General features: G+C 42.4%; 1 protein-coding gene across 1 annotated transcript; it reads left to right on the forward strand.

The window, feature by feature from the left end:
* The first annotated feature begins 2,331 nt into the window (after window positions 1-2,331).
* Window positions 2,332-20,425, forward strand: ING3 (inhibitor of growth family member 3). The gene is made up of 12 exons (XM_083182818.1): window positions 2,332-2,480; window positions 2,616-2,687; window positions 7,932-8,032; window positions 8,149-8,214; window positions 10,057-10,153; window positions 10,385-10,456; window positions 10,715-10,834; window positions 12,613-12,800; window positions 12,896-13,086; window positions 13,237-13,429; window positions 16,005-16,043; window positions 20,074-20,425. Exons 1-12 carry the CDS (start codon window positions 2,453-2,455, stop codon window positions 20,188-20,190), a joined length of 1,284 nt encoding a protein of 427 aa, XP_083038944.1. The 5' UTR covers window positions 2,332-2,452; the 3' UTR covers window positions 20,191-20,425.
* The last annotated feature ends 336 nt before the right edge of the window (window positions 20,426-20,761 follow it).

Raw genomic sequence — 20,761 nt, forward strand, 5'->3', positions numbered from 1 at the left:
CTGGCACATGGACTGTAAAGCACGGCGGAATCTATGTGCGCTATATAAGAAACTGTTAATAAAAAAACACAAATCCAAAATTTAAAAAAAAAAAGAATAGTTGACAGGTGACTGCCAAAAGATGCAGACACTGACGTGGCTTGCTTGACGAAGGTTCAGTCCACTAATCTTAATACTTTGGAGAAAACTTCTGTAAACATTCACAGCCTTCAACAAATTGCTAAAGAAAAATTAAAAAAGATGTTTATAGATGGCCACAAGAAACATTAGTAGGCAGTCATCGTTGCCAAGATGCGTGTAACTATACTCCGTATGCTGTGAAACTACACATCCTAAAATGCCCTGCCAAAGTTTTAGCACGCCCCAACAGAAAAACTGTGTCAGGGCATGCTGGGATGTTTAGTTTCGCAGCAGCTGAAGTGCCACCTGTTGCCTTCCCCTTTATTATAACATATAGGAGTGGATGCAAGTCAGTGCTTGGTGCATGTCAGTTCCTAATTCCTAATAATATAAATCTATAGGTGCCCATACACTACTGCGATGTATCGCACCAGTGTATGGGCATCCAACCCCCCTAAGTTGCTCCGGGACCATCCCGGGCGGTAGGATCGCATGTGGTCCTTTCACAAGCGTTGTAATGCATGTGACCCCCGCACAGGCAGCTGGTCCGACCTCCGCACATTGGACCCGAAGGGGACATCAAACACATCCGGTTTGGCCCGATTTCTCGCCCCGATCCGTCGGGGTCGGGTGAAGTCGGCCCAAATCATACTAGTGTATGGGCACCTTGATACTGCTCCTCACCCCCATAGGATGGAATTCAAGTGTTTTGCCTGCCAGTGGCCACAAGATTGCGCCAGATTGTGCTATTACTGTTATGCGTTTCACCAGGTCGATGGGCTGGGAACTAATAACAAATAAAGGCTGAATTATTTAAAAATATGGCGTTGCATACAATATGGGGACTTTTTACTGTATTGGGGGGTGCACGATGTAAATCTATCAATAATTGAAATATCAAATATTTAAATGAATATCAGTCATAGACACACATAGCGATTTTTAGCCATTTTCTAAGTCATCTGACTAGAATCACTAAGAAAATGACCCTACATCGCTATGTGTGTAGGGGACAGCGATAGCGGCGAGCAGCCACGCGCATAGCTATAGCTGGCAGAATGAACAGTGTCCATCAATATCGGTATTGCCAGTGTTCTTTCACTGGCGCTGTCAGCTCGCTCAGCACACAGAGCTGACAGCTCGCGCTGTCTGTGGGCTGTCAACTCTGTATGTGGGCATATGTGTAGGGCCTTTAAGATGTTTATGTCATTTTTCAAGGAGGGGGGGGGTGAAGGAAGAACCAAAATTTGTTAGCATTGTGTGCGACGTATAAATGACAGCCTTATTGTTTTGGAGATGGGGGGCTGCCGCAATGCAGCCCATAGGTAAAAACGGTACTTGTTTCCTAGCACGGCGCCCATCGCATACCGTACTGATGGGTGCTTACAATGTTAAAAGCACCCCCATTCTCAACGCTACCCCCACTATCAACGCCAACCCGAAGCGTGGCGAGCGCAGCGGTATGAGTCCTCTAACCTTTTCATACCCCCACTATCCACGTCAGCATGGAATTCATCTTAGATAGTGTGGCTAGGGCAACGAGCCACCGAGCCCGAAGCATGGCGAGCGCAGTGAGCCCCGCAAGTGGACGCGGAATACGAGCCGAAGCGGGGCGAGCCCCGCGAGGGGACGCGGAATACATGTAAAGTAATCCGTGTCCGCTTGCCACGCTTCGGGCTCGGTGGCTCGCAACACTATCTAAAATCAAGTCCACGCCGACATGGATAATGGGGGTATGAAAAGGTCGGAGGATGCATACTGCTGCGCTCGCCACGCTTCGAGTTGGCTTTGATAGAGGGTGTGGCGTTGACAATGGGGGTGCATTTAACATTGTAAGCACCCATCAGGGTGCTTGTACAATTAAAAATCGAATTGCATCGCATGCCGCTATATTGCATGCAATGCGATTGTATGAGAAGCTTAGGAAAAGTACCGTAAAAACCGCCACTGTGGAACATTAGATATACACAAACAGTGATAAATACAAAAAGGTACAACTCTGTTTATTTTCTTGTGTAACAACCTTAATGGACAAGAGAACCCTGCACAGGGCACAGAATGCAACGCACTGACACCAGGAAAACAGTCCCAGACATTAGTAACAATACACCAATAATAATTTTCTTGACTACAGCACTTCAATAGATGGCCTGGAAATACATTTCCCAGCAGCCTGTGCAGGAGAGTGCGGACGTCACCAGCAAATCATGCAGCCAATCAGCGCCGCCGCCCGCACCTCCCTGCCAGTGTTTTGTAGCTGCGAGTCAGGCGCCATATTGTCTCTGAGTACTATACGGTCGCTGTTGCGTCTGTGCTGACTATAGAAGGAAAGATGCTGTACCTGGAGGACTACCTAGAGAGTGAGTGCGTTGCCCGGGCCCTAGAGCCGCGCCGGGCGCTGTGTGTACGGTAGGGAGCGGGTCCCGGTCGCGGACTGGCATGGCGCCGCCTAATAACCGCCCTCTGTCTCTCCCTCCCCTCCTGTCTCTCCGCAGTGATCGAGCAGCTTCCCATGGATCTGCGCGACAGGTTTACGGAAATGCGGGAGATGGACTTACAGGTGCAGAGTACGTGAGCAGCTTCTGGCACTGGCCCCACTACTGGCAGCGCCGCCGCCCTATCACCCGTGTGTGGCGGAAACCGACGCTCGTTACAGGCCGAGGCGCTGTGGGAGCATAACGCGCCTCGCAAGAGAGCGCGTCCCTGCCATTGCTGCAATACCAGCGCCCGGCACTAGGGGGCGTGGTCATCTCTACACTTTCATCCAGTCTACATGTCCGCTTCATCCATCAGTGCATAACCATGTGTTACCCATAGCAACCACCAAGTGCAATACTCATAGCAACCACTTTTTAATCTTCACCACAAAAATGGCTATTATGGTTGTCATACTTCATCCCACTTATGAAGCAGTTTCTCTTCACATTCCTGGAACAATTACAGGGTGGAATCTAGTTGTGGCCAAAGTTCTTGAGCAACAGCCAAGCTTCATGGCAACTTAAGCTCACACCTTTGCCTGCAATTGGATACCCCACCCCCTTAAGGTGCCCATACACGTTACAATTATTTTATACAATATCGCATCTCGGTTTTGCTATGAGATCTAGTACAAAAAGTATGTGCAGCATATTGATACTGATATGGCCAGATACTGATATCTGGGTGCCCGATTCTTATTTTTTTTTCATCGCAGGGTAAAAAAATTGCGTTGCGTCGCATACAATCATATCGCATGCGACGCGATTGGACCCGGTTTTTAATTGTACAGGCACCCAGATGCCTGATTTCTATGTTAAATGCCCCCCCCAGACCCGATTTTTGATTGTAGACCCATCCTGATGGGTAATTACTATGTTAAATGGCCCCCATTGTTAACGCCACCCCACTATCAACGCCAACCCGAAGCGTGGCAATCGGCGGCGGTACGCGTCCTCTGACCTTTTCATACCCCCACTATTCACGTCGGCGTGAAGTTGATTTTATATAGTTTGGCGAGCCACGGAGCCCGAAGCGTGGCGATTGTACTTGGATTACTTCACATATATTCCGCATCCCCTCATGTTTGCCACACTATATAAAATCAACTCCACGCCGATGTGGATAGTGGGGGTATGAAAAGGTCGGAGGACGCGTGGCGCCGCCCCTCGCAGGCTTGCCGCGCTTCAGGTTGCCATTGATACTGGGGTGGTGTTAACAATGGGGGGGGGGGCATTTCACATAGTTATCACCCATCAGGGTGGGTGTACAATTAAAAATCGGGTATGGGGGTGCATTTGTAATCAGGCATCAGGGTGCCTCTACAATTTAATAATGGCATGCGATGCAACACGATGTTAAAATTGTACACGCTGCCCGGGAAAGGCTCAAAATCGGGTCCAATCGCATGCCTTAATTAGTGGCATGCGATGCGATATATCGGGTGCCCAGATATTACACAAGTGCCCATACTTTTTGTAATAGATCTCATCGCAAAACCGAGATGTGATATTGTATACAATAATTGTAACGTGTATGGGAACCTTTAGAATTAGTCATAATTTATTTTATTTTTTATATTTGAGATTTCATTATGTGTTAACACATTATGCTTGGTCTTCTTTAAAAATACAGGATGTGAAAGTGCTGCAGCTGAATGAATGGCATCCTTAGAAGCATAAAGGCCACATAATCTTATATACCTAGTGAGAATTGCTGTTAAATATTTGAGAGGAATGCCAGGGATAGTTGGGAGACATTTCAGTATAAATTTAATATTATAGTCCTAGAGCTCCATATTATACCCCTTTTACACCACTATTTCGACCCAGGTTTTTGCAGGGGTAATCCAAGTTGTTGCTCAGTTTGAAAGGGTCCCTGAAAAATCCAGTTTGTGGGGCAGTGTGAAAGGGTGACCCATAACATCAGATCTGATCCAGTTCAAACCCTATGGAGTGTTAAGGCCCCCATACACTAGCCGATTTTGGTCAGATTTCGGCCAGATCAGTCGGATCTGGCCGAAATCGGACCAAAATCGGCTAGTTTTGATGTCCCCTCAGATCCGATGCGCGGTCCCGTGCGCATCGGATCTGCGTCGGGTGGTTGGACCTGCTGCACGTCCGACCACCTGACTTGGGACCTAGTGGGGCGGCGCGGCGGTGGAGGGAGCAGGGGGGGCTGGGGACACTGCGGGGGACACAGGCGGCATAGAGCCGGGCAGGGGGAGCCGGGAGCTGTCAGTACTGAATTTAAAAAAAAGCGCATACAATGAATGGGCGGCCTATGATTGGCTGAGCGCTCTCTCAGCCAGTCAGCAATTGGCTGAGAGAGCGCTCAGCCAATCACAGGCTGCCCATTCATTGTATAGGCTTTTTTTTCTAGCACTGACAGCTCCCGGCTCTATGCCGCCTGTGTCCCCCGCAGCGTCCCCAGCCCCCCCTGCTCCCACCAGCAGCCCTGCTCTGTAGCCCCCCCCTATCACATGTAAAAAATGGCACATCAAGTGCTAATCTAATCAAGCTCAGCCGGGGAAGCTCAGGGGGAAGTCGGAGGCGACTTGTCCTAAGGACAAGTCGCCCTAGTGTATGGGGGCCTTTAGCGCTTGCAGATTATATACTAGCATCATCAATAAACTGGTCTAGCTTGTGGTGTGATCAGGGTTCAAGCTGATCTGACATGGCTTAAATCCAGTGTTCAGTGAAATGTGGTGGACCTGGTTGTTTTGTCTGAAAGAGGTACTACAGAACCTGAAATCCCAAGCATAAGAGATATCAGTCCCCTACCTATAGTAACTAACTGCTACAAGGAGTCTATGAAGTAAAGGAAAATATTCCAAATCTGCGCAAAATCTGTACATTTTTATCTGAGGTGTTTCACTGTCACTATTAAGTAAAACCACTAATGTTCCCATAAACCATTCTCTAAAATACGGCAAGGAAGAAAACACCTACTATTTTGTGATAATAAACAAATGCCTTTAGCTTCTATGATATATTGCAACATTTAAGTCTGACCTGTCATTTGCACTGCTTTCTGTAAATAGACACACGTGCATAATGCAGCCTACACACGCACCGATTCCAGCGTGCGTTGTGGGCTTAACTAGCACACACAGCATCGCATCGTATGCCTTGTGCATACGATGTGCATGCGATGCGATGCTGTGCTAGAAAAAGCTAGTACAAAAAGTATGTGCAGCACATACTTTTTGTACTGTACGATGAGGTGCCGCGGGAGCGCGCACCCCATCGTACAGCATCGCACCGCCGGCATCGGCGCGTGTGTGGGCTGCATAAGATCCTATTCTCTACGAGTACTGTATTTACATAGCATTCCAGCCTAACTTAAGAGATATTGGCCAAAAGCTTTTGTTTGAACTATTTTCTTCATAGACCGCAATTGCACCATATACATTGACATGAAACCTTTATGTATTCTTAACCATGAAGAAAGACCTAAAAAAAAATCATAAAACGTGCATTTTGAATTATTTATATTTTAATAAAAAGAAAAAATCTATATAGAACCATGCCTCGCTGTATATTTGAACCGTGTCGCCTATAGAGGTGCTTTTATTACCATCTTCTCACTGATTGCTGGGTGTATCTGCTCAGACAGGCAAAACCAAATCACAGAAAGCAGCCTTGTTTTCACTGCAGCAGCTTAAAACACTGGTTTCTCTGAACCTGTCTGTAAGTTTTAGTCCGAAAAAAATTATTTTAGGTATATCGGAGAAATTGTAAAGAATTTACTTATTTCTGTCCCCAAAGTTTCTTAATAGTTATTTGGATGACTTCCTACTTGATTCGATTCTCCACATATATTACAAGCAGTCCTGCTCCTCCTTTTTTTTCTTTTTTTTAAAGGAGTATTGTGATGAACTGATTGAGTATAGTTTTTTCCATGCCCACTTTAAATCAGGGAAGCAGGAATTTACTAAAGATAAGAGCAAACAGTTGTTTTCTAATATTTTGACCCATTTTATAATTTCTTTGTTGGTCTTCCTTTATTCACCAATCTTCAATATAATTCAAACTACAGCCTAGTCTTCAGGTGCTCGGATCAGTGGTATTATGTACTCTGGGGGGTATGATTTCAATTTCTTGCATGGGAAAAGGGTGGTAGCATCAGGCTATGTTGCTTGTTGCCAATCAATTGCACTCTTTCTCCCGCCCCAAATGCCTTCTTAATGGGCATTAAATTAGCGTGCAAGTACATACATTCTGTGGAAAATGAATCTATTTGCGTGTTAACAGGGTCATAGCGCCTGTGAGCTCGCTGGTTATTGGTGGTAGTTTTATCGCCTCTGAGGCATAAAAAACAACCCAATATGTGCTTCCAGTGGTGGCTTATTGAATAACCTGGGGCATCAGTTAGCGGTGTTAATTTACTGTGGCTAATTTAATCCCCCTCCCGCTCTCTCAAGTCTTTTCATTACTAGAATGCATGAAGTAGCAAATCATAATATAAAACATATAGCGGAAACTAACTAAGATGGGAGTTCTTTTTCAGATGGGATGTTGCTATGGGTAACCAATTGGAATCTACTTATTTATTTAGCACCTTCAAGAAGATAATAGTATCTGATTGGTTGCCCATCTAAAATAGCACTCCCATCTTTCTTCTTTGGAAATTACTTTTTAAAGTTTTCAGCGTTTGGCTAACGAGTTCAGATAAGCATGTTGCTTATGTCAGGTGTATTTATTTAGTTTCATTATGCACTAGTTTTAGTGTGCATTGATATCAAATTGTATATCTTACCTGCATTTTTCATTTAACATGATTAAACCTTTTTATTTCTTGTATTCCTAGAATACCCAACTCAACATCTTATTCCCTCTTGAATAAAGCATAGAATAACATTTGTAGCCTTGCAGATTGTATTTAACCTAATAAGTATCCAAATGTACGGTATATGTTTAGAAGCTAACCACAATCTTTACGTATCCTTCTGTAATTGTGATCTATTAAACTACAGGCCAGCAAAGAAAATTGATAGTGTTAAGTCCCCCATACATCAGAAAGATATTGTACAATCCCAACTGGTTGAGGTGAGTACATTGTGTCCAAAAACCACCAACGACTACCGGGGAGTTAAAGGCAAAGTTGGACACAATTGTGATTGTAGGTCTTTCTGGTGTATGGCCACCTATATAGTACCTACTGGCCAATCACTTGCACATAATCTTGTATCTTAATGTTAAATTAACAAGCTAAGCCATGAATTGATCTGCATTTACTGAACATTTTTTTCCTGATAAATATTGTATCTAATGTAGATTGAAAGTCATTGCATTTCTTTTTAACAAAGACTTTAAATTTTTTTTGTAACTCAGATGCAATGGACCAACTGGAGCAAAGAGTTGGAGAGTTTTTTGCCAATGCCAAGAAAAACAAACCTGAATGGAGGGAAGAGCAAATGAGTTCTATAAAAAAAGTAAGCTAATTAAAAAAATAAAATAGTTGGCAACAGGCAATCAAAGTGTTGTATTTTTTATTTATTGGGGGTATCCATTTTTTCATTAGTCTTTATCTTGAACTTACCATTTGCAGGATTACTTTAAAGCATTGGAGGATGCAGATGAAAAAGTACAACTAGCAAATCAAATTTATGATTTGGTAAGTGTCAATGTAAAAAATTACATTCATTTTTAAATTAAATTGTATACATCTTTGTCCACATCTTTTCAATTAACATAAATAACTTAAGCTGATTAGTAAGTGGGTATTTTAATTCAGGGCTTTATAAATGGCAAGTCATGGGACAGATGAGGCCCTTGCTATCTGTGACCTTCCATATGTTATACGGTAATTTTTTATTAAGTACTGTAACTGTGTAGGACATAACTGTAGTTATTTAACTTTACTAAAACTGGCTGTAAATATGAACTTTCAATTTATTTGCGTTTTGGCCTCCAAATATACAATAGCAGGACCCATCTCTCTTAGTTAGTAGAATGCCTATTAAAATTATCGGTACTTGTTTCCTAGCACGGCGTTACCGATTTTAATTGTATGCAATCGGGTTGCAAAAATCGGGTCCATCGCATGCAACCAAATTGCATGCAATGCGATTGACCCGACCGACCCGATTTTTTACATTGGAACCAATGTGAAATGGTCCCTGAGACCCGATTTTACATTGTCCCCAATGTTAAATGCCCCCCAGAACCCATTTTTCATTGTATGCCCCCCCCCCCCCCCCCCCCATTGTTAACGCCACACCACAATCAACGTGAACCCGAAGCGTGGCGAGCGCATCGGTATGTGTCCTCCGTCCTTTTCATACCCTCACTATCCACGTCGGTGTGGAGTTGATTTTATATAGTGTGGGGAGCGCAGCGAGGCGATGCACATTGCTTCACAGGTATTACGCGTCCCCTCGTGGGGCTCGCCATGCTTTGGGCTCGGTGGCTCACTGCGCTCGCCACACTATGTAAAATCAACTCCACGCTGATGTGGATAGTGGGGGTATGAAAATGTCGGAGGACTGCGCTCGCTACGCTTCAGGTTGGCGTTCATCGTGGGGTGGCGTTAACAATGGGGGGGGGGGGGGAATTGACATACAAATTACCCATCAGGGTGGGTATACAATCAAAAATTGGGTATGGCCGCCATTTAACATTGGTTCCTATGTAAAATCGTGTCCATCGCATTGGTCGCATTGTAAAATCGTGTCCATCGCATTGGTCGCATTGTATGCCATTATAATGGGATACAATGGACCCGATTTTACATAGGAGAAGTGAGTATGCAGTTGTGTTCTCATGCACCTAGTCTTAATACACCATGCAGCATAAGACGCCTGGCCGTGAATGAGCCGTACCAAATAGTGTAATGTCTTTTTCTAGCTATCTTCGCAATGTGTCTGCAGTGATTAATGTGCTAGGTGACCTATCTGTGTGGAAAAAACTTGCGGACAGATTCAGAGTAAGCAGATAATTCAAGACTAATCGCTTATAGTCTAGAAACTGCACCCGAGGCTTCCAGAACAGGTGGCGTTTCCAGAAACAGTCATGTGCCCAGCCCATGGACTGCCACAAGGAGCAGTTTTCCTGACCTCACAGGCAACCAGAGTAAGATCAGGCTTGCCTTTTCAGAGGAGCGGTCACAATGTTCCTTTCAAGCTGCGATCGCTTCACAGTTTTAAACAATCCAAATGAACGTAGGAGGATGTACTTTCTCCTTCATTTGCATTGCTAAGGATCACTTAGGATACGCTGCTGCATGCGCTCCAAGCTCAATCAGGCCCTAAGTCTCCCATGGTTATAAAAGTTGCACATTAAATTAATCAGTGCAGTTTTGATGCATTGAGAAAAAGTTACTCAGCCTAATTGCACTTGGCCTGGCACATCACTCAGGGATGTTTGCAACTGCAGCAATAATGTACGAGGACACATGTATGGTGTTAAACTGTTTCTACTTATTTTTAACGTGATTGTTTTTGTTTTTCTTCCATAGGTAGATCGACATCTAAGAAAATTGGACCAAGAACTGGCAAAATTCAAAATGGAGCTAGAGGCTGATAACGCAGGGATTACTGAAATACTGGAAAGAAGTGAGTACACGGCTATTGTGTTTGTATTACATAGATATAAAGTACTGTGACTCCCATTGGACACATAACTAATTTTCAGTAGTTGAAAAAGTCCCCCCATTGAACTATTCGTGCCTAGTGACAGTCTGTCTACTCAGTGAGGGAAGAATGTTGGATCAGTGAGCACCAATGTAAAGAGATTAATTTGAAATGCTTACTTACATAATGATTATCATTGTAATTATCTTCTAGGGTCTCTGGAATTAGACACACCATCACAGCCAGTTAATAACCATCATGTTCATTCTCATTCTTCAGGAGAGAGTAAGTAAAATAAGGAGGATTCAAATCTTGGAAAGAGATAAAGCGGTAGAGGTTGCCCAGAGCAACCAATAGCTTCTGTCCCATTTACCAGCTCTTCTAGAAAAATGACAGCTAAAAGCTGATTGATTGCCATGCAAGACTTCTCTATAGCTCGCTCCAAGATTAATAAATCTCCCCCCCCCCCCCAACCCTCAATGTTTGATTTATTTACATTTTGAAAATATTTTAACAGTTAAACAAAAGTGCTTGTGTCTACAGAAAGGAAGCACAATTCATCTTCCCATCATTCTACAACAGACCATGTTCCAGAGAAAAAGTTCAAGTCTGAGGTGCTGTTATCAACTCTTACTTCTGATGCTTCCAAAGAAAATACTCCAGGCAAGTAATTGGAACTTGGCAACAGGTTGCAGACAATTTTCACATGCAAAAAAGTATATTCCTTCTACTAGACTTAGGGATTCAGTATTGAATCCCGGCGGTCGGGATCCCGGCGTTCAGAATCCCGACAGCCGAAATGCCGACAAGGGGGGGACGTGGATCGCCCCCCCTTGCGGGCTCGCTGCGCTCGCCACGCAGCGGGCCCGGTGCCTCGCTACGCTCGGCACACTAATTTATTCTCCCTCCAGTGGTGTCGTGGACACCCCAGGAGGGAGAATGTGTCGGCATTTCGGCGGTCGGGATTCCGGCGTCGGGATTCTGAACGCCGGGATCCCGACCGCCGGGATTTTAACTGCATCCCAGACTCAGAATAAGTATGCATTGTTTGTTACAGTAATTTGTTTAGTACTTTAATACACTAATATTTAAGCATTCTAGTCATTGATATCTTATTTAATTTACTCCTTTAGATTCAGAGGTGATTTACACCATTGTGAGGAGACCGGTTACATTTTTTTCCCCTGAGGCCAAAACCATTATTGTATAGCATTTATATTGTGTATTTAGGACACCAGGTAGATTTGTCTTGTAAATGATTGCCATTCTCGTACAAGTTCCTGCACCTCCAGCTTCTCACACCCTATTCATTTGCCCCATAGCGGCCGCAATCATGTGAATACATTTCAGTCAAAAACTAGATTATTTTGGCGTTCTAATATGCGAGGAAGCCTCCCTCCAGACCATAGCGTCGCCAAACTATTGCAAGGATCCTGTGGGATTTTGTGTCCCCGTGATCTGGACCACAGCTGTATTGGCTGATATTCCAATTCATGCAGACATGGCCCCAATCAATCCACCAGTGATAGAAGTGTTTCTCTGGTACATTTACACTAGGATTATCAGGCTAGTGGGACTAGGTAATGAACAGCTATTGGTCAACTTGTACAAACACAACCCCAGCATTAGTACGTCTGCACATATTACATTTGCCCCACCTGGAGGTAACATGACTTTGCCCATTTTGAGACCAAATTTATCCTATGATCTGGTCTGAATTAGGCCCTTGGTTTTTGGACCGAATTCAGACTTGAATGCTGGGCTGCTAATATTCGGTCCCAGGTCAGGTATACACCACCAAGCGCAGTCTATGGATCGCTTGACCTGCAGATTTGCAGCCATGCAATCAGGTTTAAATGTAGCCCTTTGTTGCTTGTAGTGTCCTGTGAACTTAGGAGTCACTCACATCCCATTGTAAAGTTCAACAGAATATGCTGCGCTATATAAGAAACTGTAAATAAATGTGTCCTTTTATCTTAACCCTTTGAGTACCAAGTCAAACTAGGTATAACAATTGGCAAGTAAACACTTATTCATCCTAATAACCTGTAATGTTTACCTTTTTATATAAGAAATATATATTTATTTTTACACTTTTTATTTGAATTCACTGTAACAAATGTGGGCAATGTTGGCATTTTTCGCAGATATTTTGAACATCTCTCACAAATGTTGGCAATCAAAGGGTTACATTTGCATCAGTCACACAGCTACTGCATACAAAGCAGTATTAGAGTTGTGAAAAAGATATACCGTAAGAAGAAATATTGTAAGAAAAAAACAACCCGTGTCAAGAAGCATGGGTGCGACTTAGCATCAATCTGTGTGCCACAGACTTAGGATCTATTTGGCATATTTTAAGGATGAAGACATATCTAAACTAGAGCTCAGAGCAGGGGAGGTTTCTGTGAACTTACCGGAGTTGTGTTTTGTCTCCCCAGGTTGCAGAAACAATGTGTCCTCATCCTCCTCCTCTTCTTCCTCCTCCACCACTAATCTTTACACCGTGAATTCTTCTCAGCCAATTGCATCATATAATTTAAGCTCCCTGTCCTCTGGAGCTACTACTGGGGCTGGAGCTGGTGCTATTACAATGGCAGCTGCTCAGGCAGTTCAGGTGACAGCCCAGGTATATATTTATATTTATTGTAAGTGCAAACAGCAGATTACGTTTTTTTTTATTTTTATGATTCAATGGTTTATCGATCATGGATTTATTCATAGATGAAAGAAGGTAGAAGAACATCAAGCATGAAAGCCAGTTATGAAGCCTTTAAAAATAATGACTTCCAGCTTGGGAGAGAGTTCTTGTCTAGAGAATCATCTACTTACTCATCTTCAGCTCTGGCTTCTACTTTAACTCAGACGTTAACCTCTTCAGCCACCACAGATTCTAGAAGTGGGCGAAAAAGCAAGTGAGTATATATACCGTATAATGGCTATATATGTATTATATGAAAGTGCTTCATTTGATTTAATTTTTGGGTAGTATGCATTTTTGTACGTTCATTTAAAGTAATTGTACCTGAAAACATTTACTAATCTGTTCTTGTATTCTCGTTTAGGAACAACAATAAATCATCAAACCAGCAGTCTTCGTCGTCCTCATCCTCTTCCTCTCTGTCTTCTTGCTCATCATCATCGGCTTTAGCGCACGAACTGTCTCAGCAGGCAGCAGCCATTCCTGAGTCCGATTCTAATAGCCAGGTTGATTGGACATATGATCCAAATGAACCTCGTTACTGCATCTGTAATCAGGTTAGTTTTGTGGTTCTTAGTGTATATATTGGTTGCAGTTTAAATAATGTTGTTCCACATTAAATCCTTGTACGAAATCCTTTACTTTTCCAATATTTCTACTCTGGTGGGTATAGCAGGGAAGAGCCAACATGGCAGATCTAAAGGTTTGAATTATTATGTTCTGTTATGGTGCAAGGCGGGCAGCTCTGAAGATATATTAATGGCAACACCCTACAAATAACGAGAGGTGTAATTGACAGGCAGGGGCCACATCATCGTACTTTAAAACAATAGGCTTAGAGAGGTGTACTGCAAAACCCCTTTAGAGAGCTGCACATTTGTGTGTTCTTAGCAGTCATAGAAAAGCATTATTATTATTTTGAGCTAACAGTTAATTGCAATGTATAGTTAGTAGTATAGCCAACATTAACATGAAAAGACAGATCATCCAATACTGTGTCTCGTGTGGTGTTATTTCCCTTAGCTGTTGGTGTAGGCATAAGGTCCTGTGATACTGAACTCGTGATCGTTCAGAGTTAATGTTCAGGAAGCAGTAAGCCTGATAACATCATGTTTCTCAGCACACTGTGCATGCTCATGCCAGTAGATGGTTTGATCACTATATTAATAGTAGCTATAAACATTAAACTGCTGACTTCAGACTTATGACTAGATTCTCTAAGTTTCAAAAGTGATAAAATGGAGAGTGATAAACCACCAGCCAATCAGCTCCTGTCTGACATTTTTCAAACACAGTTTGTGACATGACTGGTAGGAGCTGATTGGCTGGCTGTTTATCACTCTCCATTTTATCACTTTTGAAGCTTAGAGAATCTGGCCCTAAGATGTAAAAAGGAATGTATAAAAGAAGCTGTACAGTTTATAAGACCTACAGGCTTTTTTCTTCCATTCCTTCTAGTACATGTATGTTTCATTATTTGTTGTCTGTTCAGGTGACAGCACAGGTATATAGTTATATTTATTGTAAGTGCAAACTGCAGATAGTCTTTTTTGTGTTTATGATGCAATGGTTTATCGTTCATTTAATCAACCACTGATTATTTTGATTGTTTCCAAAAAAAGCTTATTATAAATGTATCCTTTTCTTTGGAGTCGTATAGATAATAGATGCCCTTATTATTCACCATTCATTTTAATTATCCTTTCTTATTTTTAACCCATGTTATCAAACACTTAAATTAAGCATTAATTTGATTATTTTTGATCCATTACAAAACATTGCTCAGAGAATTTCAGCCTCTTTAGCATTCAACTCGACTGTTACAAATGATTATGTGCGAATTAAATAAATATGTAAACAAAATCCTGACGCCGAAATCCCGACAAGCGGAGGGCGTGGATCGCCCCCCCCTTGCGGGCTCACTGCGTGGCCCTGTGTCTCGCTACGCTCAGCACACTAATTCTCCCTCTATGAGTGTCGTGGACACCCATAGAGGGAGAAAGTGTTGGGATTCCGGCGTCGGGGTTTTGACTGCCGGGATTCCGACTGCATCCCGTGTTAAGGGTAGTATGCGATGAGTGTCACAATGCAACTGCAGTGCAGAAATACCCTCAATGTGTTGTGATCGGGAAATGATCATTCCTTTTTTGTTTTCCAACTGCTTGTGACTGTTACTGTAGAGGCCCATACACACTGGGCCATTTTAAACTGAAAGCATCTCACTTTTACAGTTTGAGCTGCTTTCAACTCAAAAGCTGCCCAGTGTGTTATGGCTGGGCAGTGAGTGCTGATGCGCACTCCCGCACTATTGTCGGCCTCAGTCACACCTCTGCTGGTACAGTATTACCAGCAGATGAGTGGTGGGGTGGAGGGCTTTTCATAGCATACTGCTATGGAAAGACGTCCACCCCACGAAAAATGAAGGTGAAAATCGCTCAGAGCGTTTTTCAACCCAGCAATTTTCTGTAACATCACTGTGCATACACGCTGGGCAAAAACGAACAGTGTTTATGCACCTTAAAACAAATTTATGGCCCATCCCACCTTGTACGAACAGAAGCATACATTTCCTAATATATGCTTGCATTGCTTTTTTTTTTTAAATAGTGTCTTTTATTTTAAAAATTGGCACAAACAGATGATCAAGTGATATAAACAAGCAAGTAAAGATTTGTGGAGTGTAGTTCAGGCATACAGCAGATTAATACAGCTCAGCAAAAATAACACATCATTTGTACAATACTTTGCATTGGTTCTTTATTGTATTATTTGACTAAACTGTAATTATCTCTCCAATGAAAGAACTTGATTGTAGCGTCAAGCTGCCCTCAGAAGCGAAATTTACACCATGCTAGGGCTTTTCCCCTGCCCCAACTTATTATTTTTCAAGTTGTAAATTCCTGATAGTAATTTGCTCCTTATGTTTACACTCCACCTGCAGCATATCTCCATGCTCTGCTATTCGATTCTTCCTAATTATATTTGCTATCTTAGATCTACCATATTGTTTTGACTGTTGCTTTTTATGATGTATATTTTTTATATGCTGCCTGCCTTAAATGTGTCTACTAAAAATAATGGTATATAAAAAAAAAAAAAGCCATACAGACAATTGTGATTTTTCTGTTCTAGGTATCCTATGGTGAAATGGTAGGCTGTGACAACCAAGATGTAAGTACTCCTAAAGTATTAGCCATTAAATATACACCTAATTTTTCAATTTACAAAAACATCTGAAAAATACATTGGGGGGGGTTTCAATCCCGGACGATTTTCTGCTGAAAGCTGCTTAAATGGCAAAACGAAGCTGCTTTCCGCTCAAAATCACCCAGTGTGTATGGGCCATAAGATCGCAGGGTTTTGCCTATAAGCATAAGAAAATCCCTGTTGAAAGCAGATCTCTCAGCACACATCACGGGTGTACCCCATGTGTGCTGAGCGATCTTGCTTAAACCACCTCCTGTGTACACTACGTTAGTGTTATAATTTTTTATATATTGTACTAAGCCCAGTTATTGGCCTCTGTTTATTTTAGCGATATATAGACCTCTATTAATGAAAACGTACATAATCGGTTTTGACTATTTGATGTTAAAACCTACTTTAACTCTGTTTTGATGTTCTTTTGTGAACAATCAGGCCTTTTAGGGGATTCCACATGGATCTCTTTACCTTTCGTTTATTAAATTTCCTTCTCCCTAAAAAAATTGATCTTTTATTTTATGACAGAAGTGGTTTGTTTTGTACCATTTTTACCATTTGAAAAAGTGTTCTAAATCCTCATTTCTACATAAGGCAGGTGATTTACCACTTTTTTCTATTTTTTTTTTTTTTTTATATCTATTTGATCTAAATTGTGATTTAACAAGGATTTATTGTGTCCTTGGATTTCTACACTTCCATTTCAGAAAATTGCCAAAAATATGTGTTCTCTTCTATGCAATGCAAATCCCTACATTATGGTTTGAATGATATAATTAGTGTTTTTTTTTTTTTTAATTGTAAATAATATGGTATTCTTGGAAATGGTAATTTTTTCTTTAATGGAATAAATATCATTTAGTACTTTGATGACCTGTTCAATGCTTGGGATGAAACGTTTTTACACAAGACCTATTTTTATGTTTTAGTCTTGTGTTTCACAATGTTTAATTCATATGTAATTTTATATTAAATTATTCTCTCATCTTGTCATTTTCATGTTTGCATGTCAAATTCATGTTAGCCAGTGAGTGGAATACTTCATCAATTCTAACCATGTTGTGGTGAACCATGAAACTGCTCATCGTCTCCTGTTTTAGGATTGAACATATTTTTTGTCACTTTCTTGAGTTATTTTCTCAAGTGATATGGTCACTACATTTGGTATATAAATGAATGCCTTTTCATTTCTGCAATCCTATGGCTGATCTGCTAGTTATCAGACTTTTTTACTAAATGGGAGCAGTAGCTCATTACAAACACTGGCAGAGTTGTTTGTCTGCAGTATAGTGGAATGTTAACTCCCTAATACCCCTTTCACATCGCACTTTTAAAACGGTATATTGCCGTTTTTTTCCCTTTTTAAAACGTTTAAGCCTGCACTGTGAATGCACCACAGCCAATTTACCGTTTCAAGTTAACTGGCATTTCGAACCGTGTAAAAAGCAGAGTCCTACACGGTTCCTTGCCGTTTTTTCTGCAATGTGAATGTGTACAGGCTTAAACGTTTTAAAAAGGGAAAAAAAAAAAAAACCCGTCCCCCATGTACCTGGAAGTGTTAGCTGCCCGTGGCTGCCGGGGATTAACATGGAAGCCCCTGAAATGAATCCGGCCGCCTTATAACCGGGGATGACCGTGAGTGACGTCAGTCCTATGCCCTCCGTATACTCTTGGTGCATGGGGGTCGCCGAGCCCCGCCTCCCGGGTGCACATCCCCAGTCCTGTCGAAGTGTTGTGCATTCACCAGATCTGATTTTCAGTAGGGCTGTCACATGGCGTGCTCTAGTGTGGTGTGGCCCCCACAGGGGTGGCAGTGTGGCTGCTGTCCAGTGGCGTAACAATTAGGCCGCAGCCCCCGCGGTGGCGGGGAGGCGCCGGGGGGCTGCGGGCGCTGGTGGATCTCCGCCAGCTCCCCACTGCATGTGGGTGCAGCGGGAGCTGGCAGGGGGGTCTGTGCGGCGCGGAGGTACCTGTTTAAGGGAGAGCCTGGAGGTCCCTGCGCCTGCGGCGCTGAGTATGATGCTGCCGGGGTCCCTGCAGTGAAGTGGAAATAACGCGCTATCTCCGCTGGAGATAGCGCGTTATTTCCACTTCACTGCAGGGACTCCGGCAGCATCATACTAGGCGGCGCAGGGACCTCCAGGCTCTCCTTTAATACAGGTACCTCCGCGCCGCACGGACCCCCCTGCCAGCTCCCGGGGGGGTCTTTTAACCGGGGGGGGGGGAGAGAGCTGCAAAATTGTCCGGGGGGGGGGGGGGGGGGGGCGGTGAAATTGTCCCGGCGGGGGGGGCGCAAAAGTTTTAGTTACGCCACTGCTGCTGTCACCTAGAAACACACCGCGCAGCATCCCTGTCTCCAGTCTGCTGGGTGATTGTCCATACAGTGACTTCTCATGTCGTGTTACATTGTTTCTGATCGCGCTGCTGTTGTAGACTGTGGGATTGTCTGTGTGACAGAGCCCCGGGGACTGTGTGCAGCGGTCGTGCAGTGCTCTGGCTGGCCACCCAGATGTGCTACAGAGGTTGCTCTGAGTGTGCTCCATCCGATGCTGCTGCCCGGGAGTCACTGAGACCTCTGCATTCTGTATAACATGACCAGCTGATTTCATGCATTTATAGTCATCACAGTTGTCAGAAAAGTTGTCTGCATGAACCAAGCTTCCAAAAAAAAAAAAGGGAAAAAAAAACGGCAATTTACCGTTTTAAAAATGCGATGTGAAAGGGGTATAAACCGGTATTTAAAACGGTAATCTGGGTCACTGTTAAGGCTCTGACCCGTTTTAAATACCGTTTTTTAAAACGTGTCGGCGATGTGAAAGTGGTATAAAGTTGACTCCTGTACTACTTGCCATAACTAGATTTGCCATTTCTTCTGAAGGGACTGCCTTTATGCATTTAATTAAACACTGTAACCAACAATAATAAAATGACTGCCAAAGAACCACTAGCACCACTTAGGTCATGACTCACATCAAGTCATGCACTATACCATGATGGAAGTAATGGTTCTATCGAGATATCTGCAAGTCAAATACCAGTATCTAGAACCCCGCTAGGGTTTGCTGAGTTCATGGTGTACCAGGGGGAATCCAGTGGTGGGCTTTGTGTGAAAGATCTCTGTATATAGCAGCACTTGCCTCTACTATACTGTAAAGTAACTTGTCTTGAGGGAGAGTACATTTAGGCTGCCTTTTATTGGGAGTTATTTTATGATGACGTTCTCTTGTTTTCATTGGTCCTTGGGATGGTCTTCATCAAATTTTATTGGCCTATCCCCTGACCTTTATACCATGTGCCTGATTCTCTTAGATATTTTTTCTGGAAGGTCTTCGACATTCTTCATACAGTTGTTTCCTGTCTACAGCTGTGTCTTCCTGGTGAAACCTTGTTATAAATAGTTTTACCTTTGTATACTTTGGTGGCCCCTGATAAGCCCATAAATATTCCATATATAGTAGATTAAAACTTTTTTTATGTTTTTTTTATGCAAGCGCACGTGTTGTCACCTTATATATCAAACATGTTTGTCAATCGATGAGTGCATACACACTAGGTGTCTCCCCCCGGGGGTGGATGGCTTTCCATAGCAGAAGACTATGAAAAGCCGTCCATCACGGCCAGCAGATGAGTGGCAATGATGTGGGAGCTGTCATCGCTTGGCCATACATACTGGATGGCGCTTGAGCTGAAAGCATCTCAAACTTAAAATGAGCTAAAAGCTCAAATTCGGCCAGTGTGTATGGGCCTTTAGTTCTATGTTAATGTAAAATATCTGAAAGATTCTGTAAATCCATTTTGATTATTAGTTTTCACGACCACTTATCAACCTTTACAAGAAAATAATATGCATACGTTTCTTGTAAAAGCTAATTTGTCTGATGGAATATGCAATAATGTCCTCTGTTCTATGCACACCGAATACCGTATATCAATGGTTTTAAGGTTCTGATTAAATAATGTTCTGTATAATAACTTTGTAATCCTTTTTTTGTGTTTTCAGTGCCCTATTGAATGGTTTCATTATGGATGTGTTGGACTCTCGGAGGCTCCTAAAGGCAAATGGTATTGCCCACAGTGTACTGCTGCCATGAAGAGAAGAGGAAGCAGACATAAATAACAATTGAAATACCTACTTCCCACAAAAAAATAAGATTTTTTTTTTAAGCAGACATTAACACCCATTTCTTGTCATTACAGTCAGTTTGCTTGGTACAGTATATTGTATGGTGACTGGTGTATTCGTCAGGATACTGTTCCAGTGTATCATCACCTCATTCTTTGTATGTACTCATTGTTGGGATAATTGATCACATTTCTGTCCTTAAAGGATTTCAAAATTGCTTTTTTTTTTTTTTTTTTTTAAAGAACCATTTTTTTGCAACTTATATTTACATTTATATATTAAAAAGGTATCTCTTGCACGAAAATTCCAAGTTATGTAACATTGTATAAAATGTCACAGAATCTACTACAAAGTATAAGTATGCAGTAATTTCTAAACACTTTATAAACATATTTTGTTTCCTTTTGAAACAAATCTCAGCTGGCTGAAGAAAATGAATTCTGTTTTTGGGCTGGCATCCATTAAGTGTATACATACATAATTATTTAATCTCTTATGTGAGGAGTAAAATGTTGGTAATGTTACTACACAAAATATAGTGTAGTTAAGTATCAATGTGATTAAT

Source organism: Crinia signifera, chromosome 4 (assembly GCF_055691185.1).
Source record: "Crinia signifera chromosome 4, ASM5569118v1, whole genome shotgun sequence".
Lineage (NCBI taxonomy): Eukaryota > Metazoa > Chordata > Amphibia > Anura > Myobatrachidae > Crinia > Crinia signifera.

Excerpts from the sequence above, each read along its gene's own strand:
- ING3 (XM_083182818.1), top strand. The coding sequence starts at position 2,453 with ATGCTGTACCTGGAGGACTACCTAGAGA. Across the intron at positions 2,688-7,931 it reads GATGGACTTACAGGTGCAGA|ATGCAATGGACCAACTGGAG; the intron begins GTACGTGAGCAG and ends TTTGTAACTCAG. Across the intron at positions 13,087-13,236 it reads AGAAGTGGGCGAAAAAGCAA|GAACAACAATAAATCATCAA; the intron begins GTGAGTATATAT and ends ATTCTCGTTTAG.